Here is a 27,004-nt window from a genome sequence, read left to right on the forward strand (position 1 = left end):
TGACGCAACTGAACATCACAGTGAAAAGAAAAAATACTGCAGTAGAATATGAACAGTGCAGGTTGTCTCTTTAAATGTTCAGCCACTTGACTTGCAGCTTTTAAACCTTTGGGTTATTTTGTTTCTTTTCCAGATTTCTCCTCTTGTCTCCTGCTGAATGATGATTCCCAGGTTACCTAGATAAAATGGTCAATCTTCATGCTTGACTCTCAGAGTGTCAGGAAGGTTGAGGGAGATAGGAGGCTACTTGCTCCCAATCCCAATTTGTCCTCATTCAAAAATGGAAACAGGGTCTGGATTTTCCAGCTCAGGAGCATGAAAGCAAAATGGAGTGCCCCAAATGCTGCACCAAATTGCTTACTTGACCGAGTGGTTTAGATGCTTTCTGGCATTTATCCATCAGGCAGTTTAGAGTTGTTACAAATTGAGATTCTTGCCTTAGATATTCCTTTGTAGGTGTAGTAGTTCTAATCATTCCCATGAAAAGTCTCTTCCAATTAAGAAGTCATTTAAATATTCATTACCTACCAACGTGACAGCATAACTCAGGGAGGGTAACCTTATAATTCATAGCACATTCTTTGACCAGCCGAAAAAAAGTCTTACATATATCAAAGAACAGCAAATTCAATATTAGAATGGATTTACAGCCTAAAACAGACAGGACTTCAGGTACCAGGCAATAGACCCCAGCAGACCAAATCATCAGGGTTAACATGGCAATAAGGTGACCAACTTCATTTTAAAGGCCTTACCACCCACCCCATTAACTCTGTTTCTGCAGGTTCGTATCAAACCCCAGAATCTGACATTGATTGACTTGTCTTTTCACATTAAGTGACAAAGATCTTCATAATCTGTCAGACCTTCATCCCCAGCCATGTATGTTTGAGCTGACTAATTGTTTCTTCGCGAATCCTGTCTGGATTCTTTCTTAGTTCCTTCAAATTTTGCTAGCACACTTCAGGCGGAAAATCATAAGTCTTGAATGAGAATAGCAAGCTCTGAAATATAATTTATCCTACGCGCTGGATTGAAATGAAGAAACAGGCAGAGGCCCTTTTTCATTAGTGATGTTGTGAATTGACAGTTTCATCCAACTGTGTCTCACTTGTGGTGACCAGCTAACAATTCAATTCATAAAACTGTCAATCTCATCTGCTTTAAAATTTGGAATAAGATTTAATTTAAGAAAATGGTGGACCCTGACTTCTGTGGCTTCACTTACAAGGCTTGTGATTGGTGTGTGCTTTGCTGCCAGTTCCCAAGCAGGGAAATGCCCTTTTGCCTTCTCATTGATCTTAGTGTTCACATAATTGCCCTCTTCCTCCTGTACCATGCTCTTCTTCCTGGCTACGTTACTCAAACTCGAATTTAAATTCTCTTTCCTTTCTCTTTCGCTTGAGTCAAGTTCTGCTTCTTTTGGGATGGTTGGAATTTTAAGATAATTCTTCTTTCAATAACTTTTTAAATTTTAACAATTTTTAATAACCTTCACAACTGTTTATAGTATCCATGCCATCAACTGTTCAAAAAGAAATATCACGCTTGAAGATATGGGGCGGGATTTACCGGCCGTTCACTGGCGTCGGGATTCTCTGGCCACGCCCCATGGGTTTTCCAGCAGTGTGGGGTGGTTTCAATGGGAAATTCCATTGAAAAGCGGTGGGATTGGAGAATCCCGCTGCCAGCGAACGGCATAGCCAAATTCTCCGTCCTTGCTAACATTGGTGGCGGGGTGGTCTCGCAATGGAGAATCCCGGCCATGTTCTTGATATTGTGGTGCTATTAATGCCGATTAGCAGCTTGAATGCCTTATATTTAGGAAAGTCCCAGTCTGTTCAATGACTAGATGTAGGGATATAACAATATTGCTCTGATATACAATATTTCATAGAATGTATTTATCATAGAATTTACAGTGCAGAAGGAGGCCATTCGGCCCATCGAGTCTGTATCCGCTCTTTGAAAGAACACCCTACCTAAGCCCACAACTCCAACCTATCCCCATAACCCAGTAACCCCACCCAACACTAAGGGCAATTTAGCATGGCCAATCCACCTAACCTGCACATCTTTGGACTGTGGGAGGAAACCGGAGCACCCGGAGGAAACCTACGCACACACTGGGAGAACGTGCAGACTCCGCACAGACAGTGACCCAAGCTGGGAATTGAACCTGGAACCCTGGAGCTGTGAAGCAATTGCGCTAACCGCCATGCTACCGTGCTGCCCTTTTGATTTGAACTGCAAATTTCTGACAGAGTTGGATTGCCAATCCATTCCTGTGCCTGTAAGTTCTTCCAATTCTTTCCTGCCTGCCCTTCTGACTCAGGTTGGTCGAGAGCTTTGCAGGCCAACACATTCCTGGGCCTTTGTTGAGGCTTGAGAGTTGGATGCATGGGGGCCATGCCTCCTTTTTTACAGCACTTGCTGCTGTAAATCAGTTAGGTTTAAAGGTCCAGACATTTTCAAGCTAGGAAGAAGGTAGATTTGGAAGATAAATGGTTAGAATTTGTTTTGCGGAGGAGGGGGGTTGGTGTTAGTGTTGGAATAGAGGGGTCAGGTCGCGCATTGCCGTAGTTTGGGTCAGACAGTCTGTCATGGGGAAGGGGGAGGGTGTCAGGCAGTTGGGGGGACAGCCTACAGCCAGGCAGGAGGGGTGGCGGCCAGCTGGGAATGGGGACGGAGTGGGTCAGGGAGGTTGGTCAGTAAGAGTAGGGGTGATGGTCAGGCAGGCAGTTGATGGGGAGGGGGCCTGGGGATGGGTCTGGGGATTTCTGGGGGACTTAGGAATTCTCCTTGGATATTTGGGTTAGGGAGATCATGTGGGCATTTGACAGAGTCCCATTGGGGGGGAGGGGGCACACTTGGGGGGTGGTATCCCCTGTGATTTTGGGGGGCTTGGGGTGTTTCATGGAAGGACAGGGAGTTCAATGGGGTTCGTAGAGGGGGGGGGAGTTACATGCAGAGTCGCTGTGGGTCTGTATGATAGTTAACTAGAAGAAGGAAATACTTTTCTAACTTTCTCTGCATAACTATTGAGGTAACAAAGTTCTATTTTCGGATGGTTTCCAGTGCAGCGAAATAGTCACCTGGGAACTGCCAGGGAGTGAATGGGAGGAAGCGAGGGAGGGCCAGGGAAGCAGGTAGTCAGAGAGCTAGGGAAGCTGTGAGTGGGAAGGGGTGAAGGAGGATCAGGGAAGCAGGGAATGGAAAGTCAGAGAAGTTGCAAGTGGAAGGTTCGGGGAGGTAAATTGCAAGCAGGAGAGGCATCGAGTTAGGAGTTGCAGCAGGTGGGAGGTTCGAGGACGGAGGTGCCAAGCAGGAGGGTCTGGGATGGCAGCAATGAACAGGAGTGAGCAGAAAGGTCGGCGAGCAGAAGGGTTAGTGAGCCAGGAGAAGGAACGGTTTGTGAGTGGCGGTGAGCGTGGGGGTCAGGCTAGGGAGAGGTAACGAGTCAGGAGGGCCAGGGAGGATACAGCAAAGCAACCGTTTGTATTTTAAGACGACTGAGCAAGCTCAGTAACTGCTCGAAATGAAAAGGCTGCAGTGCTCTCGGGAACGTCCCTAATTTACTGATCGTTCCAAAACACAAATGTGCTAATAGAATATATTTTAAAGGGCGACAAGCGTACAAGACATATGATGAGCACATTAGGTTTCTCCATATTACTGGGTCACCTTATTTGACTGAAATAATGTACACTAAACTGCCATACAGGCATCAAAACAGAAAATCCTGCCAAAACATAGCAGGACCGTCAACACATCTGGAAAGAAGAACAGTTAAAAGCCTGTAACTTCCTTGGAGCGGCAATCACTACCAAATTACCACTCTGGAAGGACTTAGATTGCTGAAACACCAAAGACGCTGTCTCAACAGACCTTTCTCATTCAGGTTGGGTGAGACAGGAGCAGCAAAGCGTGTCCCTGGATGTATCAGCACAGAGTTCGTGGAGCACAGAGAGGAAAGACCCCCACTCCCCTTTTTATAGCACTAACGACCATAAAGCAAGTATTTTAAGGTAGAATTTAACGGAGAAAGTAGGTTTTGGAGATAAGTGGAAGGTCAGACATCGGATGGGGTGAGCACAGAGTCAGACTGGGGGGAGCGGAGTCAGACAGGAGGCAGAGTCAGAGCGGGAGGAGACCAGGGAGGTGGAATCTGAACAGGGTGAGGGTCAGGGGGCATATTCAGAATGGGGGGCGAGACACCTGGATAGGCAGAGTTGGAATTTGTGGAGACCCAGGGGGATGGACTTAGAACAGGGAAGAGATGGGGGGGGGGGTGGCGAGAGCTGGGTGGGGAGAGGGTTAAGGGTTAAGCTGGTGGGTGGGAGAGGAAGACCTTGGGGGACTGGGGTGTCAGAATCAGACCTGCGACGGGGGTATTGGTATTTTGGACCTAGAGGAGGATGTCGGAGTCGGAACAGGAGGTGGATGCCAGAATCGGAACTAAAGCAGGATGCCGGAGCCAAAGGAGAAGGCCAGAGTCAGACCCAGATGAGGATTCCAGAGGAGGAGTCAGATTGAGAGGTAGGGGGGTATTGGACCAGTAGGAGAGGAGCGGTTGAAGTCAGCCCAGGAGGAGGGGAGAGGCAGGGGTTTGGAGTTGGAGTTGGACCTGGTTCGGGGCACATCAGAGCAGCAGAAGGGGGGTTGCTTGGAGTTAGACTGGGTGGAGGGAGGTAGCGTGGAGTTGGACGTGGATCGGGTGGGGGGGGGGCGGTCAGAGTTAGGCTGGGCTGGGGGTAAAGGGTGTCCTATGATAGGTCATGTCGGCTTGGGTTGGGAGTTGCTTGGTTGTGGGGAATGGGTGCGGTTGTTAGTGTTGGGGTTCCCATGTGGATCATGGGTGGTGATGTATGGGGGTTCCTCGCAGGGTCGATTGGGTGGTATGAGGTCCCCTTGGTGAGTGTGAGGGATGTCCTGTGCGGGGGCTCGGTCTGGGTGTTTAAAATAGTTACTCTGGAGTTTTTTCTCCTTCCAACTCTTTCAGACTAACTATCAGGGTAAAACTGGCAGAATCACCCGAAGTTGCATATTTAAATTGCTTTGTCAGATGGTTCCCAGCCCAGTACAATTGTCCCGTGAAGTTAGTTCCTCTGGACAATTGCTGGGTAAACCCTTGCATCGGAACTTCCAAGGCGACTTTCCCAGGTATCATTGGGGTACCCCTCATATCCAACTCTGAGGAACCAGGAAATTCTCAGCCAACATTTTGAGTCTGTATAACTCTTCTTTGGAACATTTTCCTTTGAGCTTGGCTGAAGCTTTCACTTGCTATTTCTGTTTTAAAATCTGACTAATTCACTGCCTTTTCTGGAACAAGTCTACTTTTGCTGGTGTTTCTTTCTGCTCAATGTCACAGTCATAAAGGCTTGGATGGTCACCTCCTCCAAGCAGCCAGGATGAGTCATCTCAATACAATAGGCGTGAGGTGTTAATTGCTGAGATAGGCCAGTGAATAGTTTATTTAGAGTCAATTAAGAAACAGCATCCAGCCCATTAGCACTTCAGCCACCTCTGCTATTGTGTGCATATACTGAACATTTTGTGTGCATACACTTTACATTTCAAAAGAAACAACTTGGTGACTTTTCTCCCCTCCCAGCTCTTTTCTGTGTAAAACGATCAAAAAATCTTAGACTGTGATGAGTTACTCTTTAATTTAATGCAATTTGTGGTTTCTGTCTCCTTCAGTTTTAATTTAAACGGTTGCATATTACTGGGGGTTAACAGGGAGATTGTTTTGTTTTGGGGGTGGGATTTTATCTTGATCATTAATCCCTCATATTGGGGGCGATTCTCCGAGCCCTGCGCCAGGCCGGAGAATCGCCGCAACCGCGCCACGACGCCCCGACGCCGGCACGTGATTCTCCGAGGTGTGGAGAATCGGGGCCATTTGCGGCGGCGCGTTTGACGCGGCGCCGGCCGGCCGGCGATTCTCCGGCCCGGATGGGACGAGCGGCCGCGCCGATATGACAGAGTCCCGCAGGCGCCGTTCACCCCTGGTCACTGCCGGCGGGACATCTGTGGGAAAGGCCGGGGGGGCGGCCTGTGGGGGGGAGAGGGGGGCTCCAATGGGGTCTGGCCCGCGATCGGGGCCCACCGATCGGTGGGCCGGCCTCTCGCCCCCCCCCGGGCCTACTTTCTGGCACGCCGGCCCCTGAACACCGACTCCGTGTTGTGTCGGGTCTGGCGCGCTGAAGAAGTCCTCCTGTGGGGGCCAGAATCGGTCGTGCCAGGGCCCGGTTTGCGCCGTCGTGAAACGCGGCGGCATTCACGACAGCGCAAACACTTGGGCTCCATATTGGAGAATCGCCCCCATTGTGGTTTTACTTGCAGAATTTCATGATGTGATCTATTGTCTGCACAGCAGCTATCAGTCATTTATCAGAACTGATTTACACTTTAATGCTTTACAAAATCTGTTGTATTGTTATGTTATTTGTAATGTCAAGAAGCTGGGATAAAATAAAAATTAAAAATTGGATAGAAGGAAACTGATCAGGATACAACTGCATTGAGGGGTTTAACATGTGGAATAGCCCAGTGAAGTGGAGAACAAGATGGCATAGAATTGTAAGAGTTAAAGATAAAGTTAAAGAGTGCTTGATCAGGCGAGAAAAGCTGCGTGAAACTCATTGGCTTCACAGCCACCTTTTCTCGCCTAACTTAGTGATACTTGGTGCAATTTGAGGATGCTGGCAAGGATCACAGAGCCAGCTGGAGGATAGGTGCCTAAAATGTCAACAACGCCGGGAATCTGGGATTGGGTGCCAATTTTAAAAGGCGCCCCAATCTCAAAGTTATGTTTAAGCGCCCCCCTTCACCAATGAATATTGGGACCCTCCAACAGACATGGGGTGTACCCCAACCCCCAATCCCCGCACACAGAAGGAGACCCCCCATGGGTAAGGCAAACACCCCCCACACACAGAATGGGAACCTTCCAATGGAGCAGGGTAATCCCCCTGCCAGTGCCCCCAACATTTCCGCTGCCATGGGCCAGGCATGTTCTCCACCCCAGGGCCTACAGGCACCTCTGCACCCCTGCCATGGTCATAATTACTGGTTTTCGTGGGTGGGTGTTACGGCGTCAAGACATTTTATTTTTCTGGGCATGAAACTGATTACATCACTGGCGGGGATGGGGGTAATCTCCCCTTTCTGGCCACTTGCAAAATTTGGTGGTCTTCATGGGAGTTGTGCACATGGCCAGAATGTAGGAGTTCTAAAGGAGAAATAAGAATGAATGTCACTCCGACATGCTGAAAGGGGGATGAAATGTAAGAACATATAGGGCAGGATTCTCTCAGCCCAGTGCCGGGCCGGAGAATCCCCGCGACCGTCGCGAATCGTGGCACGCCCCCCCCGGCGCCTGCACGCGATTCTCCGCAGAGCTCCCGGATGGGCCGAGCGGCCGTCATAAAAAAGCCAAGTCCCGCTGGTGCTGTCCACACCTGCTCTCAGCCGGCGGGAACACGGCATGGAAGGGTCGGGGGGGGCGGCCTGTGGGGGGGAGGGGGGGATCCGACCCCGGGGAGGTCCTCCGATGTGGCCTGGCCCGCGATCGGGGCCCACCAATCGGCGGGCCGGCCTCGCTGCCTGGGGACCTCCTTTCTTCCGCGCCGGCCCCTGTAGCCCTGCGCCATATTACATCGGGGCCGGTACGTTGAAGTCAGCCACTGCGCAAGCGCGTGTTGGCGCTGGTGCCACTGCGCACGCACGGATTCCGCGGCACTCAGTTGACGCCGAGATCAGCAGCTGGAGTGGAGTGAACTGCTCCAGTGCTGTGCTGGCCCCCTGTAGGGGCCAGAATTGCTGATCCTGAGGCCGTGTTGACGCCGTCGAGAAACGCGACGGCATTTCCGACGGCGTCAACACTTAGCCTCAGGATCACAGAATCCCGCCCATATTGCGGCATATGTAAGAAATGTTTGTAAGAGGGACTCCTAAGACAAGTTGTTCAGATAAGACGGGATCAAAAGGAATATTAGTGGCGGGGTTGGTCCTTTAGTAGGAACAGAGCTGACAGGCAAAAAAGATTACAGCTGACTTCCGGTGGTGGGGATATGCTGAGCAGTCACACCTCAAGTGGCTGTCCTCCAGAATACAGTAACATAGGCACTTTTGGCCGAATTTAGCCCAAACATTCAGAGTTATTTAACTCCTAAACAGAAAAAGAATAGAAGAAGAGCAATATGCTAGCAAGCTCAAGAAGCTTCAGGGAAGCCAGAAGCGGTGGAAAAGGGCAGGAGCAGCGAGCGAGTCGGTGTACCCACCAGGCGAGGGGTCCGTGGCCACCCTGAGAGAGGGAGACCGGCGACTCAGACAACCGGCTCCCCACACCCACCCACCTATAGAGGGTTGGATGACATTCCTAACCAAGGAATTAACCACGATGAAGGAAGAGATCAACATGGAGATTCAGATGGTGGTCAAGGTGGCAGAGGCATTGGTCGCCATGCAGACAGCGCTCGATGGAATGGGAAAGATGCTGGAGGTTCAGGGAAAGGCAATCCAGGAGCTCAAAAAGGCATCAACTGACCAGAGCAACAGGATCATTGCTCTGGAAGCAGAAATAAAAAGGTTGGTGGTGACCCAAGGGAGCCTGAAGGGGAAGGTCGCAGAATATTCGAATAGAGGGCCTGCCAGAGGGGATTGAGGGCAGAGACCTGACTGACTATGTGGCCCAGATGCTGGGCAACTTGGTTGGAAAGGACAGCTTTCCCAAGCCACCGGAGATTGACTGGATCCAGAGGTGACTCCGACCGAAGTCAAAGGCCGGGGGGCAGCTGAGGGTGATAATCGGCAAGTTACACAGGTACCAGGATCGGGAGAGGATCCTGCGCTGAGCTTGGCAGATCAAAGAGAGCATTTGGGAAGGACACAAAATATGCGTTCCCATTGGAGCAGAGCTGGCAAACCGCAGGGCTGACTTTAACCACGCAAAGTTGGCCCTGTACAAGAACAGTACAAAATTTGGGATTTTATTCTAGCCAGGCTCTGGATGACAATCCAGAATAAAGAATGCTATTTCACCACACCAGCAGAGGTGCAGGCGAATGGCCTAGACAAAAGGCAGACAAAGCAGTAATGAGGAAGACGCAGGGAGAGAAAAGGAAAAGAAAGTTACAGATATGAACAATTTTTGCACGGCACAGTACTGCCTCGCTTTGAGCAGGCGCACAAGCTCACAGGAAGAAAGGGGTGAGTGCAGTGGAGGGCAGTAATGAGTGAAGAGGAGACCGAGAGAATGGCAATTTATTGGGCATAAGGAGGGAGAAAGATCACAAGGAGAAGGCTAGCCGCCTGCTGGCTCGCCAGCTGAGAAAGCAGGCAGCCATGAGGGAAATAGACCAGGTAAGTGACAGCAGACGTGGATTGCGAGGTGAAACAAAAAACGTCAACAAAGCATTTGAGGCCTTTGACTGGGGACTGTATACCTCCGAGCCCTCCAACGCAGACTCGGGGATCAAACGGTTCTTCGATGGACTGGACATACCAGTTGTGGGGGACAGCAGACAGGGGGATCTGGAAGCACCAATAGAATTGGGAGAGGTCATGGAGGGCATCAACTCCGTGCAGGCAGGGAAGGCGTCGGGACCAGTCAGGTCCCCAGTGGACTTCTACAAAATATTTGCACCGGCTCTCACCCTGCACCTGCGGGAGATGTTCGCAGACTCACAATCGAGGGGCACCTTGTCTCCAAAGCTAACACAGGCCACCATATCGCTGATATCCAAAAAAGACACCAACTCAATGTAGACGTGAAAATACTGGCAAAAGTCCTGGCCAGGAGATTGGAGAACTGCATACCAGATGTGGTCCAGACAGGCTTTGTCAAAGGTAGACAGCTAACTGTGAACATCAGGCGGCTGATGAATGTGGTACTGACCCCATCCGAGGAGAGAACACCTGGAGGCAGAAAAGGCCTTCGACAGACTCAAGTGGAAGTTTCCACCAGCCATGTTAGATGCCACCTTTAAGAGGTGGAGAAAGGACAGGGGAACGCGAGTGGTTAGCGACTTGCATACAGGACAGACTTGCGACCTGAGAAGAGCTGACGGAGAGAGTGGATCTACCGAACGGACAGGAACTCCAACATTTACAAATCAAAAACTTGCTCCGCAAGGAGACGACAAGGTACCCTGGCGCCCCGAGAGACACAATGTTGGAGGAGTTACTGGATGCAGACAGTCTGGAAAAAGGGAACTGCGGGGACATGTACGGACAACTTTTCCAAAGGACACGCTCTTCTCTGGATGTAACACGGGAGGAAGAATTAGGGATGGAAGTAGGTTGGGGACTCTGGAGTGAAGCATTGAACAGGGCCAACTCCACCTCCTCCTGCAGCTTAAAATGGTGCACATAGCACAACTGGCTAGAACCTGGATGAACAGGTTCTTCCCGGAGGTGGAGGACAAATCTGAAAGGGCCAAGGAAGCCTGGTTAACCATGTCCTGGGCCTGCCCCAGTCTTGTTAGGTTTTGGACAGCCTCCTTCGAGGCGATGTCCAAGGTTGTGGGGGTGAGGGTGGAATCATGCGCAAGAGTGGCAGTCTTCGGGGCATTGGACGAGCCAGAACATTGTATGGGGAAGGGGGCCGATGCCCTTGCATTTACTTCCCTTTTCACCCGTTGGAGAATCCTGCTCGGCTGGCGATCAACAGCACCACCCTCAGCCGCAGACTGGCTGGCAGATCTATTGGAATTTCTCCATCTGGAAAAGATCAAATACACCATTCTAGGGTTGGCAGGAGGCTTACACAAAGCATGGGGGCCATTCATCAACCTGTTCCACGACCTGTTTGAAGCCAACAATGGGGTGGGCTGGTGGGAGGACACATGGGAACCACCAGGGGCCACAGAAAGCAGACAGGAATGAGCGGGGGGGCAACAGGGGGGAGAGACCCAAGGAAACGCTAAAGAGTAACCCAGGGACAGACTGACATGGGGAACAGAGGGCCATCACAAAGCCATTAGAGTAAAACAAACGCCAGAACAAATCATCTCGGTGAAGGGAAGGGCCTAGGATAGGACGCGGAGACAGCAGAAAAGAGGAGGGGGGATTGGGGGGGGGGGGGGGGGGATGGGGCGGCAAATGGGGGATGGGGAGTGCCAAAAAGGAACTACATGTAAATTGTAAATTATAACTGTTTCCTTCATTTCTTGTACAGTGTAAAAATGGAAACTTTAATAAAAATATTTATAAATAAAAGATTATATCCAGACCTAGCTGGAAGCTGAGCTCTCTCCCGAAACAAGCTGTTGCCTGGAGGCTGCTTTTTTAAACCTAGGTGCTTGCTACTCTAAACCAGAAGAAAACTTCCTAAAAGAATGTTGCCGGTCATGTGTGGTAATTATCAATAGATTTGGTTCATAATGTTAAAGTCTATGGGAAGTTGTTTTGGAGAGATATATTTTCAGAGTTTAGTAAAGTAGAATCATAGAATCACTACAGTGCAGAATGAGGCCATTCAGCACATCAGGTCTACACCAACCCTCCGAAAGAGCACCCTACCTCAGCACAGTCCACCAACCTATTCCTGTAACCTCACCCAACCTTTGCACACTAAGGGACAATTTAGAATGTTCAATCCACCTAACCTACACATCTTTGGACTGTATGAGGAAACTGGAGTACCCAGAGGAAACCCACGCAGACACCAGGGAGATTGTGCACAGACAATCACGCAAGATTGGAACTGAACTGAGTCCCTGGTGCTGTGAGGCAGCAATGCTAACCACTGTGCCATCCGAGTAGAGAGATTTGGAATGAAGTTAATTTAAGTATTCAGTGTGTGTCGCCAATATTCTGGTTAAATAATAATAATACATAATAATCGCTTATTATCACAAAGTAGGCTTCAATGAAGTTCCTGTGAAAGTCCCTAGTCACCACATTCCAGCTCCTGTTCGGGGAGGCCGGTACAGGAATTGAACCCACTCTGCTGGCCTTGTTCTGCATGACAAGCCAACTGTTTAGCCGACTGTGCTATTTAATTTTTGTCCTGTATTGTTGCCTTTCTTGTGTGTTTTATAGTTTAATAAACATTTTTGTATTTGAATTTTTACAAGACTGGAACTATCATCACTGGATGATATTTATTCACATTACACCAAACCGTAAAATAAAAAGTTGAGAACCAGTGTTTCAAGAATCCCTTCTGAAATTTGGAATACCCTCGCAATTAACATCAGTGGGTCATAGCAATGGTCAGGAAGTGGGTAGTGGCGGAGGGGTCGGTGTGGGAGCGGGTGCAGGCGGCCTCATGTCGGGGCACAAGTTTAGGGGCACTGGTAACAGCACCTCTGCCATTTTCGCCGGCTCAGTACTCCACAAACCCGGTGGTAGTGGTTGCCTTGAGGTGTGGGGACAGTGGCGGAAGCATATGGGAGTGGAGGGGGTGTCGGTATGGACACCAAATTGTGGCAACCACCGCTTTGCACCGGGGAGGCTGGATGGGGGGTTTTGGCGGTGGCAGCGAGCTGGGTGGGATCGAGCAGTTTGGGGACCTGTTTATCGATGGCAACTTTCCGTGCTTGGGTGATTTGGAGGAAGAGTTTGAACTGCTGGTGGGAATGGGTTCCGCTACCTGCAGGCGAGGGACTTTGTGCGGAGGCAGGTTTTGACCTTTTCACTCTTGCCACCCCAGCGGATACAGGACAAGGTAGTGTCAAAAGTGGGAGTGGGGGAGGGGAAGGTCTCGGAAATTTATAGAGAGCTCATGGAATGAGAGGGGGGCCCGATAGGGGAGGTGAAGCGCAAGTGGGAAGAAGAATTGGGCAGGGAATTAGAGGCGGGGTTGTGGGAGGACGCCCTGAGTAAAGTCAACGTGTCCTCGTCATGTGCCAGGCTTAGCTTGGTACAATTTAAGGTGACCCACAGGGCACATATAACTGTGGCCCGTATGAGCAGATTCTTTGAAGGGGTGGAGGATAGGTGTGGGCAGTGAGCGGGGAGGCCCGCAAATCATGTCCACATGTTTTGGGCATGTCCGAGGCTTAAGGGATTTTGGCAGGGATTTGCTGATGTCATGTCAAAAGTATTGAATGCACGGGTGGTTCCGAGTCCAGAGGTGGCAATTTTTGGTGTGTCAGAAGATCGGGAGTCCAGGGGATGAGAGAGGCTGATGTTTTGGCATTTGCCTCCCTGGTAGCCCGGAGACGGATCTTATTGGTGTGGAGGGACTTGGATCCCTCAAAATCGGGGGTATCGGTTAGTAACATGGCCGGGATTCTCAGACTTGAAAAGATCAAGTTCACACTGAAGGGATCGATGATAGGGTTCGCTCGGAGCTGGCAGCCATTTATCGACTTCTTTGAGGAAAATTAAGCTGTCAGCAGTAAAGGGGGAGGGCAGGGTAAAGGGAAAGAGGGAGGCATGGGGGGGCTGGTTGGATGTTATTTGCTTTGTTGTTCTTTTCCTCTTGAAAATTGTTAAAATTATATATGCCTTAATAAAATATTTTCAAATAAAAACATTAGCGGGGTTCTTAACAGTAAAGAGCTAGGAATTAATTGTTTTGCAAATACATAGGGGACGATCGAAAGACTACGATGCGCATGGAAGGCAGCGCACTGCAGCACAACACGGCTGAAAGAAGCCTGGAGACCCCGCGCCAGGGATCTACCCTGCCTCGCGAGATCTTTAGCGATGTCGTGAGACGTAGCGATATGATTTCCACTCATTGAGGACGGGATCACCTTTTGGCAAACCTGCATATTAGAGTGAAGCAGCTAGTTTCACTTTAATATGCAGTTTCCTCGGTAACCAAAGCATTGCGATCTATCCCCTTTGCTTCGGAGACCTTGGCGAGTGCCGTTCAGTACTGGCCTCCACAATGGCGATCAGATGGAAAGGCACTTGTGAGGTCTATCAGGGATTCAGAGGCTCCCAGGTGCTTGCAGGTTGGCACCATGGCACTGCTGGTGCCACCTGGACCAGCCTGGCAACCTGAAAATACTAGTTAAGAAACTCTTCCATAGACTTATTGATTTTATGCCTATTGATTTTCCATATACCTGCCAAGGTACGCAGGTTGCACTGTCAGCTGGCAGGGGCCCAGCGAGGGTAACCAGGTTGGCACTGACATTTTTCACATGATGGCAATCGGGTTGGGAGTGCCCTGCATGGGCATGTGCGGGGTGGGGGGGATGCCTGGGGACCCCCTCACGGTGAGTTGGGGCTTCGGGGAGTCAGGGGCTGATTCGCGGGGTCCAGAGATTGGGTCGCCCTTTTTAAATGCCGTCCCGATCTCTCGCTACACTGAGGAGTTATGGCAAGCGGAGCTGCTCAGAGCATACAACAGGGCGTGCGGCTTTGGCCGTGCGTTCCTCACTGAGATCCCCTATCTAACCGGGGACACATTAAATAGCAGGATGTTTCTTGGCGTTGGGATGGTACTTTGTTCCCATTTAGTTAAATCGCGCCCATAGTTTGTGGTGCCACCTCACATTCACTGCTGTACTGCAGTCATGTGCTGAGCGACTATATATTAGTCCACCAGCCAAATGGAGATTGCCACGAAATACACTCATTGAAGTTCCAGCATTTTGAGTCTAAAAACTTGTGGAAACGAGAAGACATCACATGGTTGCAGCAGTTGCCTGTGAATAAAAACCCTTACATTTTAAACAAAGATAATGCTGAATTAGATTGAAAAATCAACCTGAATTAGGTTTTGTGTGAATTGTGTATAAAAAGGAAATGGTTACGACAGTAATAAACACATGGGGGTAATTTTGCACCCACGTCCGTCATCAAGTCAAACTGCAACAAAGGTGCAAAACCTCGAGAGGATCGGCAAAAGGAGATTTACACCAGCGACGTCTTGTTTCCTGAATTTCCACGGCCCTTGCTGGTGATATAATGACGTTCATGCCCGCGAATCTCATTTTAATAGATTAACATATGCTTTAATCTCATTCCAGAGCCACCCCCTCGCCACATGAATATTCATATCTCATTGATATGGCACCACGTCGTGAGGTTTGCAGCGCGTTTGGAAAAGCGAGTATCAGTTTGGAGGACTCCCTCCAGGGGTGCAAAAATAAGTATCGTCCCAGGGGAAGAGGGATGTGCACAGGCAGTGCCCTGGCACTTCCCCTGGTACAGGTTTTCACTGCCAGGTTGGCACTGCCAGATTGGAAGTGCCAGCTTTGCTTTGCCAACCTGGCAGTGCCAACTTCTGCCAATCTGTGTCAGGGCAATGCCAGGGGTGGGCCCTCTCGGGCACACCATTGGGGTGGGGTTCATGTTGTTTGTTAGCGGAGGAGCCCCCGATGCTGATGGTGAGGGGGCGGGGGGTCGGGGGGTAGGGGGGGTCGGAAAAGTACCCAATGCTGATGCTTATGCTGGGGGTGGGAGGAACCCCAGGTGCTGATGCTTGTGGTGGGAGAGGAGAACCCCTGATGCTGATGGGAGTTGGGGGGGAGATCCCCTCATGTTTATCGAGGGAATGGCACCCCATATCTGGAGGGGGGTGGGGTGGTGGGGGGGGAGGAGTTCATTTTCTGTACTGATCGGGACACTGTTTATAAAGGACATCCTGATCTGTGGATTGGCCATGTTAAATTGCCCTTTAGTGTTCAACGATGTGCAGGTTAGGGGGGTTGGCCATAACACATGCATGGGCCTGTAGGGATAGGGGTAGGGTGGGTCTAGGTAGAGTGCTCTTTCATAGTCAGTGCAGATTGGATGGGCCGAATGGCCTCCTTCTGCACTGCAGGGACTCTACGGTGCAAATGATTGCTGAATTCTAAGCACAAATTTGCATTTAGGGCAATGTGGGCTTCTGTAATCTGTGTGCTAGTTTTAAAAACATTGCACTGGAAGCTGGTCCCCATTCACAAAATGTGCCACACAAACAGAATACAATAATAACCACTGAGAATTTCTGCTAACTGCACTTGTTTACAGTCCTTTAGGTATGCCTCAAAAATCAAAGAATAGTGGAGAAGGAAGCAGTTCAGCCCATCAAGTCTGCACCCACCCTCTTAAAAAACACTCTACCTAGGTCCACCCCCTTTACTCCCATAACCCCACCTAACCTTTGCACACGAAGGGACAATCTAGCATGGTCAATCAACCTAACCTGCACATCTATGGATTATAGAACATAGAACTGTACAGCACAGTACAGGCCCTTCAGCCCACGATGTTGTGCCGAACTAGTCTGAAACTAACATCAAATCAACCTACTCCCAATCATTCTAGTGCACTCCATATGCCTATCCAATAACCGCTTGAAAGTTCCTAAAGTGTCCGATTCCACTACCATAGCTGGGAGTGCGTTCCATGTCCCAACCACTCTCTGAGTAAAGAACCTACCTCTGGCATCCCTCCTATATCTTCCACCATGAACCTTATAGTTATGCCCCCTTGAAACAGCTACATTCACCCTAGGAAAAATCACTGAACGTCCACTCTATCAATCCCTCTCATCATCTTATACACCTCAATTAAGTCACCTCTCATTCTCCTTCGCTCCAATGAGAAAAGCCCTAGCTCCCTCAACCTTTCCTCATAAGACCTACCCTCCAATCCAGGCAGCATCCTGGTAAATCTCCTTTGTACCCTTTCCAATACTTCCACATCCTTCCTATAATGAGGTGACCAGAACTGCACACAATACTCCAAATGTAGTCTAACCAAGGTCTTGTACAGCAGCATAACCTCACGGCTCTTAAACTCAATCCCCCTACCACCACCCTCTGTCTTCTTTGTGATAGCCAGTTACTGATCCAATCAGCCAAATTTCCCTCTATGCCAGGCCTCCTTACTTTCTGCATGAGCCGACCATGGGGAACCTTATCAAACGCCTTACTAAAATCCATGTATACGACATCAACTGCTCTATCTTCATAGAGGCTTTCTTCACGGCTCTAACCACTTGGGTGGCAAGTTTCAGAGATCTACGGACATGAACTCGGAGATCTCTCTGCTCCTCCACATTCTTCAGAACCCTGCCGTTAATCCTGTAATCCGCATTCAAATTTGTCCTACCAAAATGAATCACCTCACACTTATCAGGGTTAAACTCCATCTGCCACTTTTCAGCCCAGCTTTGCAACCTATCAATGTCTCTTTGCAGCCTACAACAGCCCTCCACATTATCCACTACTCCACCAATCTTGGTGTCATCAGCAAATTTACTAACCCAACCTTCAACTCCATCATCCAAGTCATTGATAACAATCACAATTAGCAGAGGACCCAGCACTGATCCCTGTGGTACACCGCTGGTGACTGGGCTCCAGGATGAAAATTTACCATCTACCACCACCCTCTGTCTTCTTTGTGATAGCCAGTTACTGATCCAATCGGCCAAATTTCCCTCTATGCCATGCCTCCTTACTTTCTGCATGAGCCGACCATGGGGCACCTTATCAAACGCCTTACTAAAATCCATGTATACGACATCAACTGCTCTATCTTCATCTATGTACTTAGTTACCTCCTCAAAGAATACAATCAAACTTGTGAGGCAAGACTTACCCCTCACAAATCTGTGCTGACTATCCTGGATTAAGCTGTATCTTTTGAAATGATCATAAATCCTATCCCTCAGGACCCTTTCCAATAATTTACCTTTGACCGAAGTGAGACTAACCGGTCTATAATTCCCAGGGTTATACCTATTCCCTTTCTTGAACAAGGGGACAACATTCGCCTCTCTCCAGTCTTCTGGCACTATTCCTGTAGACAGTGAGGACATAAAGGTCAAAGCCCTGCAATCTCATCCCCCGCCTCCCAAAGAACCCGAGGATATATCCCATCAGGCCCTTGGGACTTATCTATCCTCAGGCTTCTCAAAATTTCTAACACATCTTCCTTCCGAATATCTACCTCCTCCAGCCTACATTGCACTATCCTCCTCAACAACATGGCCCCTTTCCTTGTGGACACTGAAGAAAATTATTCATTTAGGGCCTCTCCTATATCTTCAGACTCCATGCACATGTTCCCACTACTGTCCTTGACCAGCCCTAACTTCACCTTGGTCATTCTTTTATTCCTCACATAAGTGTAAAAAGCCTTGGGGTTTTCCTTGATCCTATCCGCCAAGGACTTCTCATGCCCTCTCCTAGCTCTCCTGCGGCCTTTCTTGAGCTCCTTCCTAGCTATCTTGTATCCCTCAAGTGCCCTAACTGAACCTTGTTTTCTCATCCTTAAGCCCCCTTCTTCCTCTTGACAAGACATTCAACCTCTTTTGTAAACCATGGTTCCCTTACTCGACCATTTCCTCCCTGCCTGACAGGGACATACATATCAAGGACACGCAGTATTTGCTCCTTGAACAAGCTCCACATCTCAATTGTGCCTATCCCTGACAGTTCCTGTTTCCATCTTATGCTCCCCAATTCTTGCCTAATCGCATCGTAATTACCCTTCCCCCAGATATAAACCTTGCCCTGCCGTATGTTCCTATCCCTCTCCATTGCTATAGTGAAAGTCACCGAATTGTGGTCACTATCTCCAAATGCTCTTCCACAACCAAATATAACACTTGGCCCGGTTCATTACCCAGTACCAAATCCAATGTGGCCCCGCCTCTTGTCGGTCTTGTGGGAGGAAACCACAGCACCCAGAGGAAACCCACACAGACACGGGGAGAACGTACAAACTCCACACGTTACCTAAGGTGGGTATTGAACCCAGGTCCCTGGCGCTGTGAGGCAGCAGTTCTTACCACTGTGCCACCATGCCACCCTTAAAATTGGAAAGTTTTGAATAAGTATTTTATTACTAAGGAACATTCTACTGTACCTTGATCGAACTGATTCTACTGTACCTTGATCTAAAAATAGCTCTGTACATTTGTTCGAAGGTGATTTTCAGTCATCGAAATTCAAGTATTTGCAGATGGTGTGGATTGACACTGCAATCTGAAATGTGAATTGTTTTGTGGTAAATCCACTTTTTAGGTGAATTAAACAAACTTTACCAAGTTCCCACTCTTAATTATATGATTATTATGGCTGGTTCATCTGGAAAGATTACTAGGACAGCTCGTTGGGTAGCTGAGATTTGAATGAGAATGAGATTGAAGGAGGAGTTTTATGAATAAGGTGAGTTTGTTGCCAGCAGGTGAGGAAATTGATTGAAGTTGCAGAAGGACAAAAATTATGTGTTCGCTAAGTAGAGAGATTACAGGACTAAGGTCTATGCACAAGAGGAAGGGACGATACAGCTGACAAATCACTTTTGATGAGCATGAGCTCCTCACACTTAGTTTTTGGGTTGATGCATTCAAGGAGGTGGTAGGTCTGAAAAAGCTTGGGTTCATTCTTGTTCTCCAAGATGATCCTGTAGCAGGAAATTGTTTAGGTTATGGACATTGGTGCTGGCTAAATCTCACAAAGATGAGTAATCCTTGTGATGCTCATGTTTCCCCCTTCAGACTTGAGACAGTGAAGTTAGAGCTTGAGTGTACAATATGTACACACACAGTTGGAAAACATTTATTCTACAACACTACAGCAGTTTCTGATCTTCAGTGCACTCTGATCTACACCTCTCAAAGTTGATTAGTGCCTTTTAAAAAGCTACTGAATATCGTTCCATGGCTTTTGTTTAAAATTTTCAAATGCCTCGATTACATCATCAGCCTCCACTTCATCACGAGTCGGAACTGTGGGTGGAATTTTACCATATTTTTCCAGAGTGTCAGGCTCTGACTGAAATCCAGCATGTAGCTCTCCAACTACACAGATGAGATTTTAGTCCCGATTTTGAGTCACTGAATACAAAAATTAGGGAGCGTGGTTTACATCGCAACTGTGGTGGGACGGGGTCTGGTCGAGGCAGCAAGGCCAGCTCCACAGAGGTCTGGGCACCTATAAAAATGGCATCGCGATCCATATAGAAAATAACCCCCGCCCAGCTCCTACTCCCACAGTCACAGGGGACCCTTCCTCCACAAACATTGGGGTTGTCCCCCCCTCCCACCACAAGCATCAGCATCGGGCCCCCCGACCCCAACCACTAGCTTAATTGCACTGAGAAAACCAACGCAATCAAACAGAAACTCCAAGCCGCTGTTCTTAAAGTGTAAGCTTCTTGCACACCAACCTTTCAAGAAAAATCTCAAAATAATCAGCCAGCCAAAACTGAGGAGGTTTCGAATTCTAAACAGCTTCAGAAACAAGGAACAAGGTTAAACCAAAGTAACATTTACAAAGACATGGGTGAAGAGATTCACGTTGGGCAGCAACACAATAAAGACAGTATTGCATCGGCCACCTGTTTATTCTCCTCCAGATAAATGGTTTTGAAAGTGCTGATTATCAGGGAGTATATGAGAGGCGGCCAATATAATACCACCTGTTTTGTGCTGCAAGTCAAATTTCTACCCCATTGTTATGAGGAGGAATCCTATTGGACGGATCATTGTTTAAGAACTATTTCTCAAATTAGAAGAGATAAGTATTTACTAATTGTCAGCATTTATTTTACCTTTTTAAAGTTGTGTCAAATTTCTGTAATAACTATTCTTAACTAAAAGAACACTTCAGAGTTCCAAACCACTTAACCTCCAGTATCTTTGCAGACCAACCAGGATGTAGGCTCAGAGTTTGCCGTTGAAATAATCCTTGAGAAATGATTAAAATGCATGGCTGTCTAACCAGAAAATAATAGTTAAGAAACTCTTCCATAAACTCAATGATTTTATTCCCATTGATTTTCCATCTCCCATTTATCCTGCTTCTCCAAAGACACAGCAAATGGTTTTCACTTAATGACAGATACTGCCTTCCACAAGCAGGAGGCACAGAGCATACTGGATCATTGCTTTCCCCATGTCAAGATTGCTTTTTGATTGACCAACAAAGCGGTGGACTTGCTGCAAGGGAAAAAGTACATCAAAAGATTTTCCTCCCTGTCAGGTGGAGTAATCTGCCATCATTTCCAACAGGAAGCAAAGACAAAAGGAAACAAAGTATTATTTCCAGTTGGCACTTGAACAAGACTAGCCAGTTAGAATTTCCACAAAAGGAAATAAAACTTTTCAGTTATTGATTTGTGTAGGAAAGGCCTTACTGTATAGAAATATGCTTGCATTGGTGATCCCAAGCTTGTTGCCTGCCACGCACGTGTAGTTGCCATAGTGATCCTCCGTAGCATTGGTGACAATGAGACTGGACCGACTGTCCAAGTTCTGGATTTGGATGCCTTGTGAGCTGTTATATATCCTGACAAAGGCGAAAAGAGAAAACAGTCACAAGTTACTCATCCAAAACTATTGTGAAAGTATTTTAGCTCATTGTGGCATCTCAAGCATTTTATGCCCTGGAGTCCTATTTCTAGTTGTCTCCAATATTCAGAATGTTGTCATGTTTTCCTATCTAAATTATGTGTGGAAAAAGTATAAAATATATATTTGCCTGTGATGGTATACGTATAAGTGGCTAAGTGTGGAATGCACAATTTGTAGCAATCCTTTTGCAAAAACAGGTTGGTTTTACATATTTCCTTTTTAACAGCTCAGACCGTTTTGTCGAACTAATTACTTTATGAAATACAGTGACTCTTGCTACGTGGACAAATGTTCTCATGTTGTAATTATTCATCATGTTGAGGCAGAGGGAAGAGTCAAACAGCTAATTTAAATTTAAACACTGGCAGAGTCTGAAAGCATATGGAAGGACCAAATGCAATTGTAATCAATGATGTTCAAATACGCAGCAAGGTTTCATAGATGACAATTCACCTGTCAGGATGATACATGTGGAAATAATGGAAAAATAAACAAACACATCAGTCGATTGAGTCAGAGAAATTAATACCTCAAGGTTCAGTAACTAAGTACTTATCAATAAAATTAAAGACTGGCATGTCCTTGGTGTAGAGTGTGCCTATATTATAAGCATTAGGGAAACCTGGTTCAACAGTAGCATAGGTTGGGTAAACATAATGAGAAACATATTGTTTTATGGAGATAGTAAATACAAACTGGGGGACTGATTATTTTTCATTTGAAAGACTGATTATTTTTTGATTATAATGGATATAGATCTATTTTATACATTATGTGGACATGGTATAAATCCTGTGAATGGAGATAAAATATACAACAAAATTAATTAAAGGCATCGACTAGTTTAAAGGTCAGGAGAGACTGGAGCATGAATTTTAGTCAAATTAGGAAATCACATACAGCACCTAACGCAATTGCTGTCAACGATTTAATTATATCAAGAATAGACTGGGAAATTCCTAGCAGGTAGAATAAGAGCAAAAACCTGGTGCTGAGCACATGATAGAGGGCGCTATTCTCTCACCCCCCCCCCCCCCAACGCCGGGTTGGAGAATCGCCGGGGCGCCGTGCGTATCGTGCCACGCCGCCCCAACCCCCGCACATGAATCTCCCACCCCCCGGAAACCAACGGCACGCAATTCGCACTGGCTGCTTGGAGAACCGGTGAGCGGCGATTCTCCGGCCCGGATGGGCCGAGCGGCCGCTACGACACGACAGGTTCCCACCGACGCCATCCACCCCTGGTCGCTGCCGGCGGGAACTCTGCGGGGACGCTGGGGGGGCGGCCTGTGGGTGAGGGAGGGGGGCTCCTTCACCGGGGTGGCATCCGATGGGGTCTGGTCCGCGATCGGGGCCCACCGATTGGTGGGCCGGCCTCTCCCCCCCGGGCCTACCTCCTTCCGCACGCGGCCCCAGAACACCGGCGCCATGTTGGTGAGGGACCGGCGTGCCTAAGACGTTCCCCACGCATGTGTAGGATGGCGCGGCCCAACTGCGCATGCGCAGGATTGGGCTGCCCCAACTGCGCATGCGCGGGTTGGCGCGGCACCCATTTGGCGCCGCGTAAGGACGCTGAAGTGGCGTGAACCACTCCAGCGCCGTGCTGACCCCCTATGGGGGCCAGAATAGGTCGTGCCCGAGCCCCTGTTCGCGCCGTCGTGAAACACGACGGCATTCACGACGGTACGAACACTTGGCCTCCATATCGGAGAATCGCCCCCAGAATGTTTCTGTTTAATTTAGAGTACCCAATTCCTTTTTTTCCAATTAAGGCTCAATTTAGTGTGGCCAATCCACCTACTCTGCAGACCCACGCAGACACGGGGAGAAGATGCAAACTCCACAAGGACAGTGACCCAGGGCCATGATCGAACCTGGGTCCTCGGCACTGTGAGGCAACTGTGCTAACCACTGCACCACTGTGCCACACTACAATATAGAATGTTACATGGAAAAAATTGGTTAAGCAAGCATGAGAGTCAGGGTACTAGTTAGCTGATATTAAGTCAAAACAAGCAAAGGTGGAGTGAGTCGGAATATCTTGATAGCACAGAACGTCCACCACCATTTTCCTCTTGCATTTTTGAAGTTATTTACGGTGAAGATTACACGGTGACACAGTGGTCAGCATTACTGCCTCACGGTGCTGAGGTCCCAGGTTCGATCCTAGCTCTGGGTCACTGTCCGTGTGGAGTGTGCACATTCACCCTGTATTTGCATGGATTTCGCCCCCACAACCCAAAGATCTGCAGGGTAGGTGGATTGGCCATGCTAAATTGCCCCTTAATTGGAAAAAATGAATTGGGTACTCTAAATGAAAAAAAAAGTGATGGTGAAGATTCTTGACAAACAACACACATTTTCTGTCTACCCTCATGATAGGTTACCAAGTCAGGACAATTTTCTCAAGCAAACCTTCACTCCCTCAAGTTTGCCATTGTTTGTTCAATTCTTGTTCTTGGCAAGTACTATAAGATAATTTCAAAGTATGCTTGCACTGTCTGGCCTAATATTTAACTCTAGTGCATTGTATACGGGAGGTTAAGTATCTTCAATTCCATTCACCTTAATTTAAAAAAAAAAAACTTTATTAGTGTCACAAGTAGGCTTACATTAACACTGCAATGGAGTTTTAGCTAGTCTTCTCCTGTGGGGCTTTTAACCGGGCCTATCTTCAAATTTTCTTTCAACACTCACCGCTTGTCTTCCTTATACCACTCGAAATCTGCTGGTGGGACAGCTGAAACCTCACAGTGCAGCATCCCAGTACGACCCACTGCAACGTCTGCACTCTGAGCATACTTAATAGTAGGAGCATCTGCAAAGCAATATAAATTGACATATAGAGAGCTGCACTGAAAAAAGGGTGATTGTCACATTGTGAGGTAACATTTGCGATATTTTACAAATGAATACAGCAATTTTAGCCAATTAACAGCGGGCTAAAGCTAAAGCATTCAGGAGTGACTAATGTATTTTTTAATCCAGAATATTAGCTAGTTTAAGTTAAATGCCTTGTCACTAAATTGACAGAAAGAAGGATGCCATATGAATGTTTGAAGTCTTCATCCGTTCACATCACCAATGATAATTTCTCGGTTTAAGAGAGAGATCTTACATCTGCGTCACTGGTGAATGATCATGATCACCAGCAATATATGTTTGCAAATTTGGTATCCCTACGGCATGATTTTGCGAACATTTGAATGAAAAAGTCACATGCTGGATGTGGTACAATTCCCTCTTGCCAGCCGATATTCTTGTGGGGAGTGTTGAATTGGATAGCCTGCCCTGCATCTTCAATGGATATTACAGACACTTGAAAATAAATTGTTTTACAATCTTACAGAATAAGTTTCATTGCACTGGTTGGAGATAGAATTTACAAACTTCCTGATCTCCATTTGTATCACCCCATATTGTTCATTCATCCACTGTTCTGATTTTGTAGGGGACCCACTCTGTCTTTCAGAACTCCACTCAGCTAATAGAATCAGACAGCTGAATTCCGAAGGGTCTCCCAATCTTCTGGCACTTTTGTCAGGAGATTGGTAGAATTATCAGGGACATGGAATGGATAGCTGAAAAGGGTTACTTATGCCGCTTCTCTGGGAAACCCACTGATCTCCATTCAAAAAATCAGTGGGAGATTAAGAGGATCTATGTGAAATTTCCAGGTCATACTGCACGTAATGATGCAGCATGTTGGAGTGCAATGTAAATGCACTTCCTCACAAAGTAAGTTCTCATCTATTCTGCCTGGATATGTGTTTCTATATAGAGAAAGAGCGAAGATCAAAAAATTGGCTCCTCCCAATGACAGGTTACTAACATGCAACAGCAGAGCCAGTAAAGTAGATGTGTTATGTTTTGGATTTATTCCTCATACTTAGTGCTCATAAAAACTGCTCAGTAAACCCTTCAATCCCAGTAACTAGCTAAGCAGTGATCCGAGAGATTGAAGAGGGACTCAACACCGTATTTATCTTATTTTTCCCTCTCTCGACTCCCTGAATCAAGGTTTGATGACAAAACAGTCACTGCAAAAGCAACACATAAGACATTTAGAACATATGCGTTCTTCCATGGAAACAAATGATTTCAGCCATTTTTGTTCATTTTTATCATAACATTAGATATTGGATAACATCCCTTAATATAATTTTACAACCAGAAATTTTGCTTAATTCACAGTACAATTCTAATGGCCTCAAAGGATCTGATGAATTTGGAATGGGATGGGGGAAGCTTGTTTATCGGTATACCCCACTAGCAAATTACCAACATGTGGAAGTCATTGTCCCAGCCCTTCTCTCAGACTGACCAGACCAAGAGAAAAGACATAAAAGATACATGAGCTTTAGATTTCAAACAAAGAGACTCGGTCTGTAGCTGAGAACCTAAAATGCAAGAGGTCTGTATTTGCACTTAGATAGTGGGCAAGATTTCACAGCTTCGTTGGGCCCAACTTGGTGACGCAAGATTTGCGACGCTCGAAATGCCTTGCAAGATTTAACAAGATTGCACGAGGCATCGTGATCTGGATCTCGCCCTTGCTGGACGTGATCCAGATTAACATATTTAAATGAGCCATTAGGCCTCACCCGAGAGACGTCGCTAGGGCGTCGTTTAGTTCTGGTTTCCACAACCATGGACCAGGTGTACCCGCACCTGGGGGAGTCCCCCAGGCTATTAGAGGCCCTGGGTGGTCGGGCTCTAGGCAGTACAGTACCCAGTGGGGAGGGGGAGGGGTTGGTTTGGAGGACGCGGTTGGGGGCAATAAGAGGGGCCAAAAGATTAGAGCGGCATTTAAAAATGGAGCCCCGATCCAAGAGTTGTCTTTCTGCACTGGCGAGCAGAACATATCAGTGCCTGAAATGAGGTCAGTGTGGCCTCAGCAAGGGGGGTCCTCACCGCGGCTATACAAAAGGCAAAGTCCCATTAAATAGCGCAATGCTTTTTAACACTACAGGTGCCGATAAACACCCTGCTAAATGTGCCCAACACGTGATTCTATTTTTGTCCTGTTGAATTGCGCCCGGTGTCTCAAAAGAAAGGTGATCCCAAAAATTCAAGTAAATTTGTTCATAAATCAGCATATGGTTTACTATTTTCCACCTCTTAATATAATAGAAAATTTTCTAAGTGGGGTAGTGAGGGGAATTTCCGCAAGCCCCCGACGCTCAGCTCGGTGAGGCCACCACTGCAATAAAACGTTAATTGGTCCATTAAAGAGGCTCCACAGGCTTCACACTGCAAATTAAGGACCCACCGGCTAATTCGCCGGGCCCGGGCTCGCCAGCCCCCTGCTAGCAAGGGAGAGCAGCACTTAAATCGCTCCTGCGCCAAGTTGTGTTCGGTGTCGAACAAGGAATCCACAGAACTGCTGGTGACTTGTCCAAACCAAGATTTTATTAATACATTCATGGTAAGATAATGATCAGATACAGAGCAAGTTATCATGGAGTTTCTTTACACTCCCGTGGAACTACCCCATGCACGACTGTCCTCATGTATGTCTCACAACCTCTCCCAATCCTTGGATCTGCCCTCACTTATATTTGAGTGCCTTGTGCCATGACCACTATCTCAAGACCGCATATTGGGTCTGTACCACCACCTGCTGGCTGGAGGTCACACCATCACTGTATACAACACCGTCGACAGACATATCTCCACAAATCCCACACAGCTGCAGCCATGCCTCCGAGAAGACCAGCCCGACGATTC

General features: G+C 47.7%; 1 protein-coding gene across 5 annotated transcripts in view; it reads right to left on the minus strand.

Moving 5' to 3' along the window:
- Positions 1–27,004, minus strand: part of LOC140427995 (limbic system-associated membrane protein-like) — a 1,212,363-nt gene that overhangs the window by 184,711 nt on the left and 1,000,648 nt on the right. For all 5 annotated transcript variants that reach the window (XM_072513931.1, XM_072513930.1, XM_072513932.1 and 2 more), the window contains exons 5-6: positions 23,972–24,092; positions 21,058–21,209 (exon numbers count right to left, since the gene is read on the minus strand). In XM_072513931.1, coding sequence (XP_072370032.1) covers positions 21,058–21,209; positions 23,972–24,092 — 273 coding nt within the window. The remainder of the gene's footprint in view (positions 1–21,057; positions 21,210–23,971; positions 24,093–27,004) is intronic.

Source organism: Scyliorhinus torazame, chromosome 8 (genome assembly GCF_047496885.1).
Source record: "Scyliorhinus torazame isolate Kashiwa2021f chromosome 8, sScyTor2.1, whole genome shotgun sequence".
In the NCBI taxonomy this organism is placed as follows: Eukaryota; Metazoa; Chordata; class Chondrichthyes; order Carcharhiniformes; family Scyliorhinidae; genus Scyliorhinus; species Scyliorhinus torazame.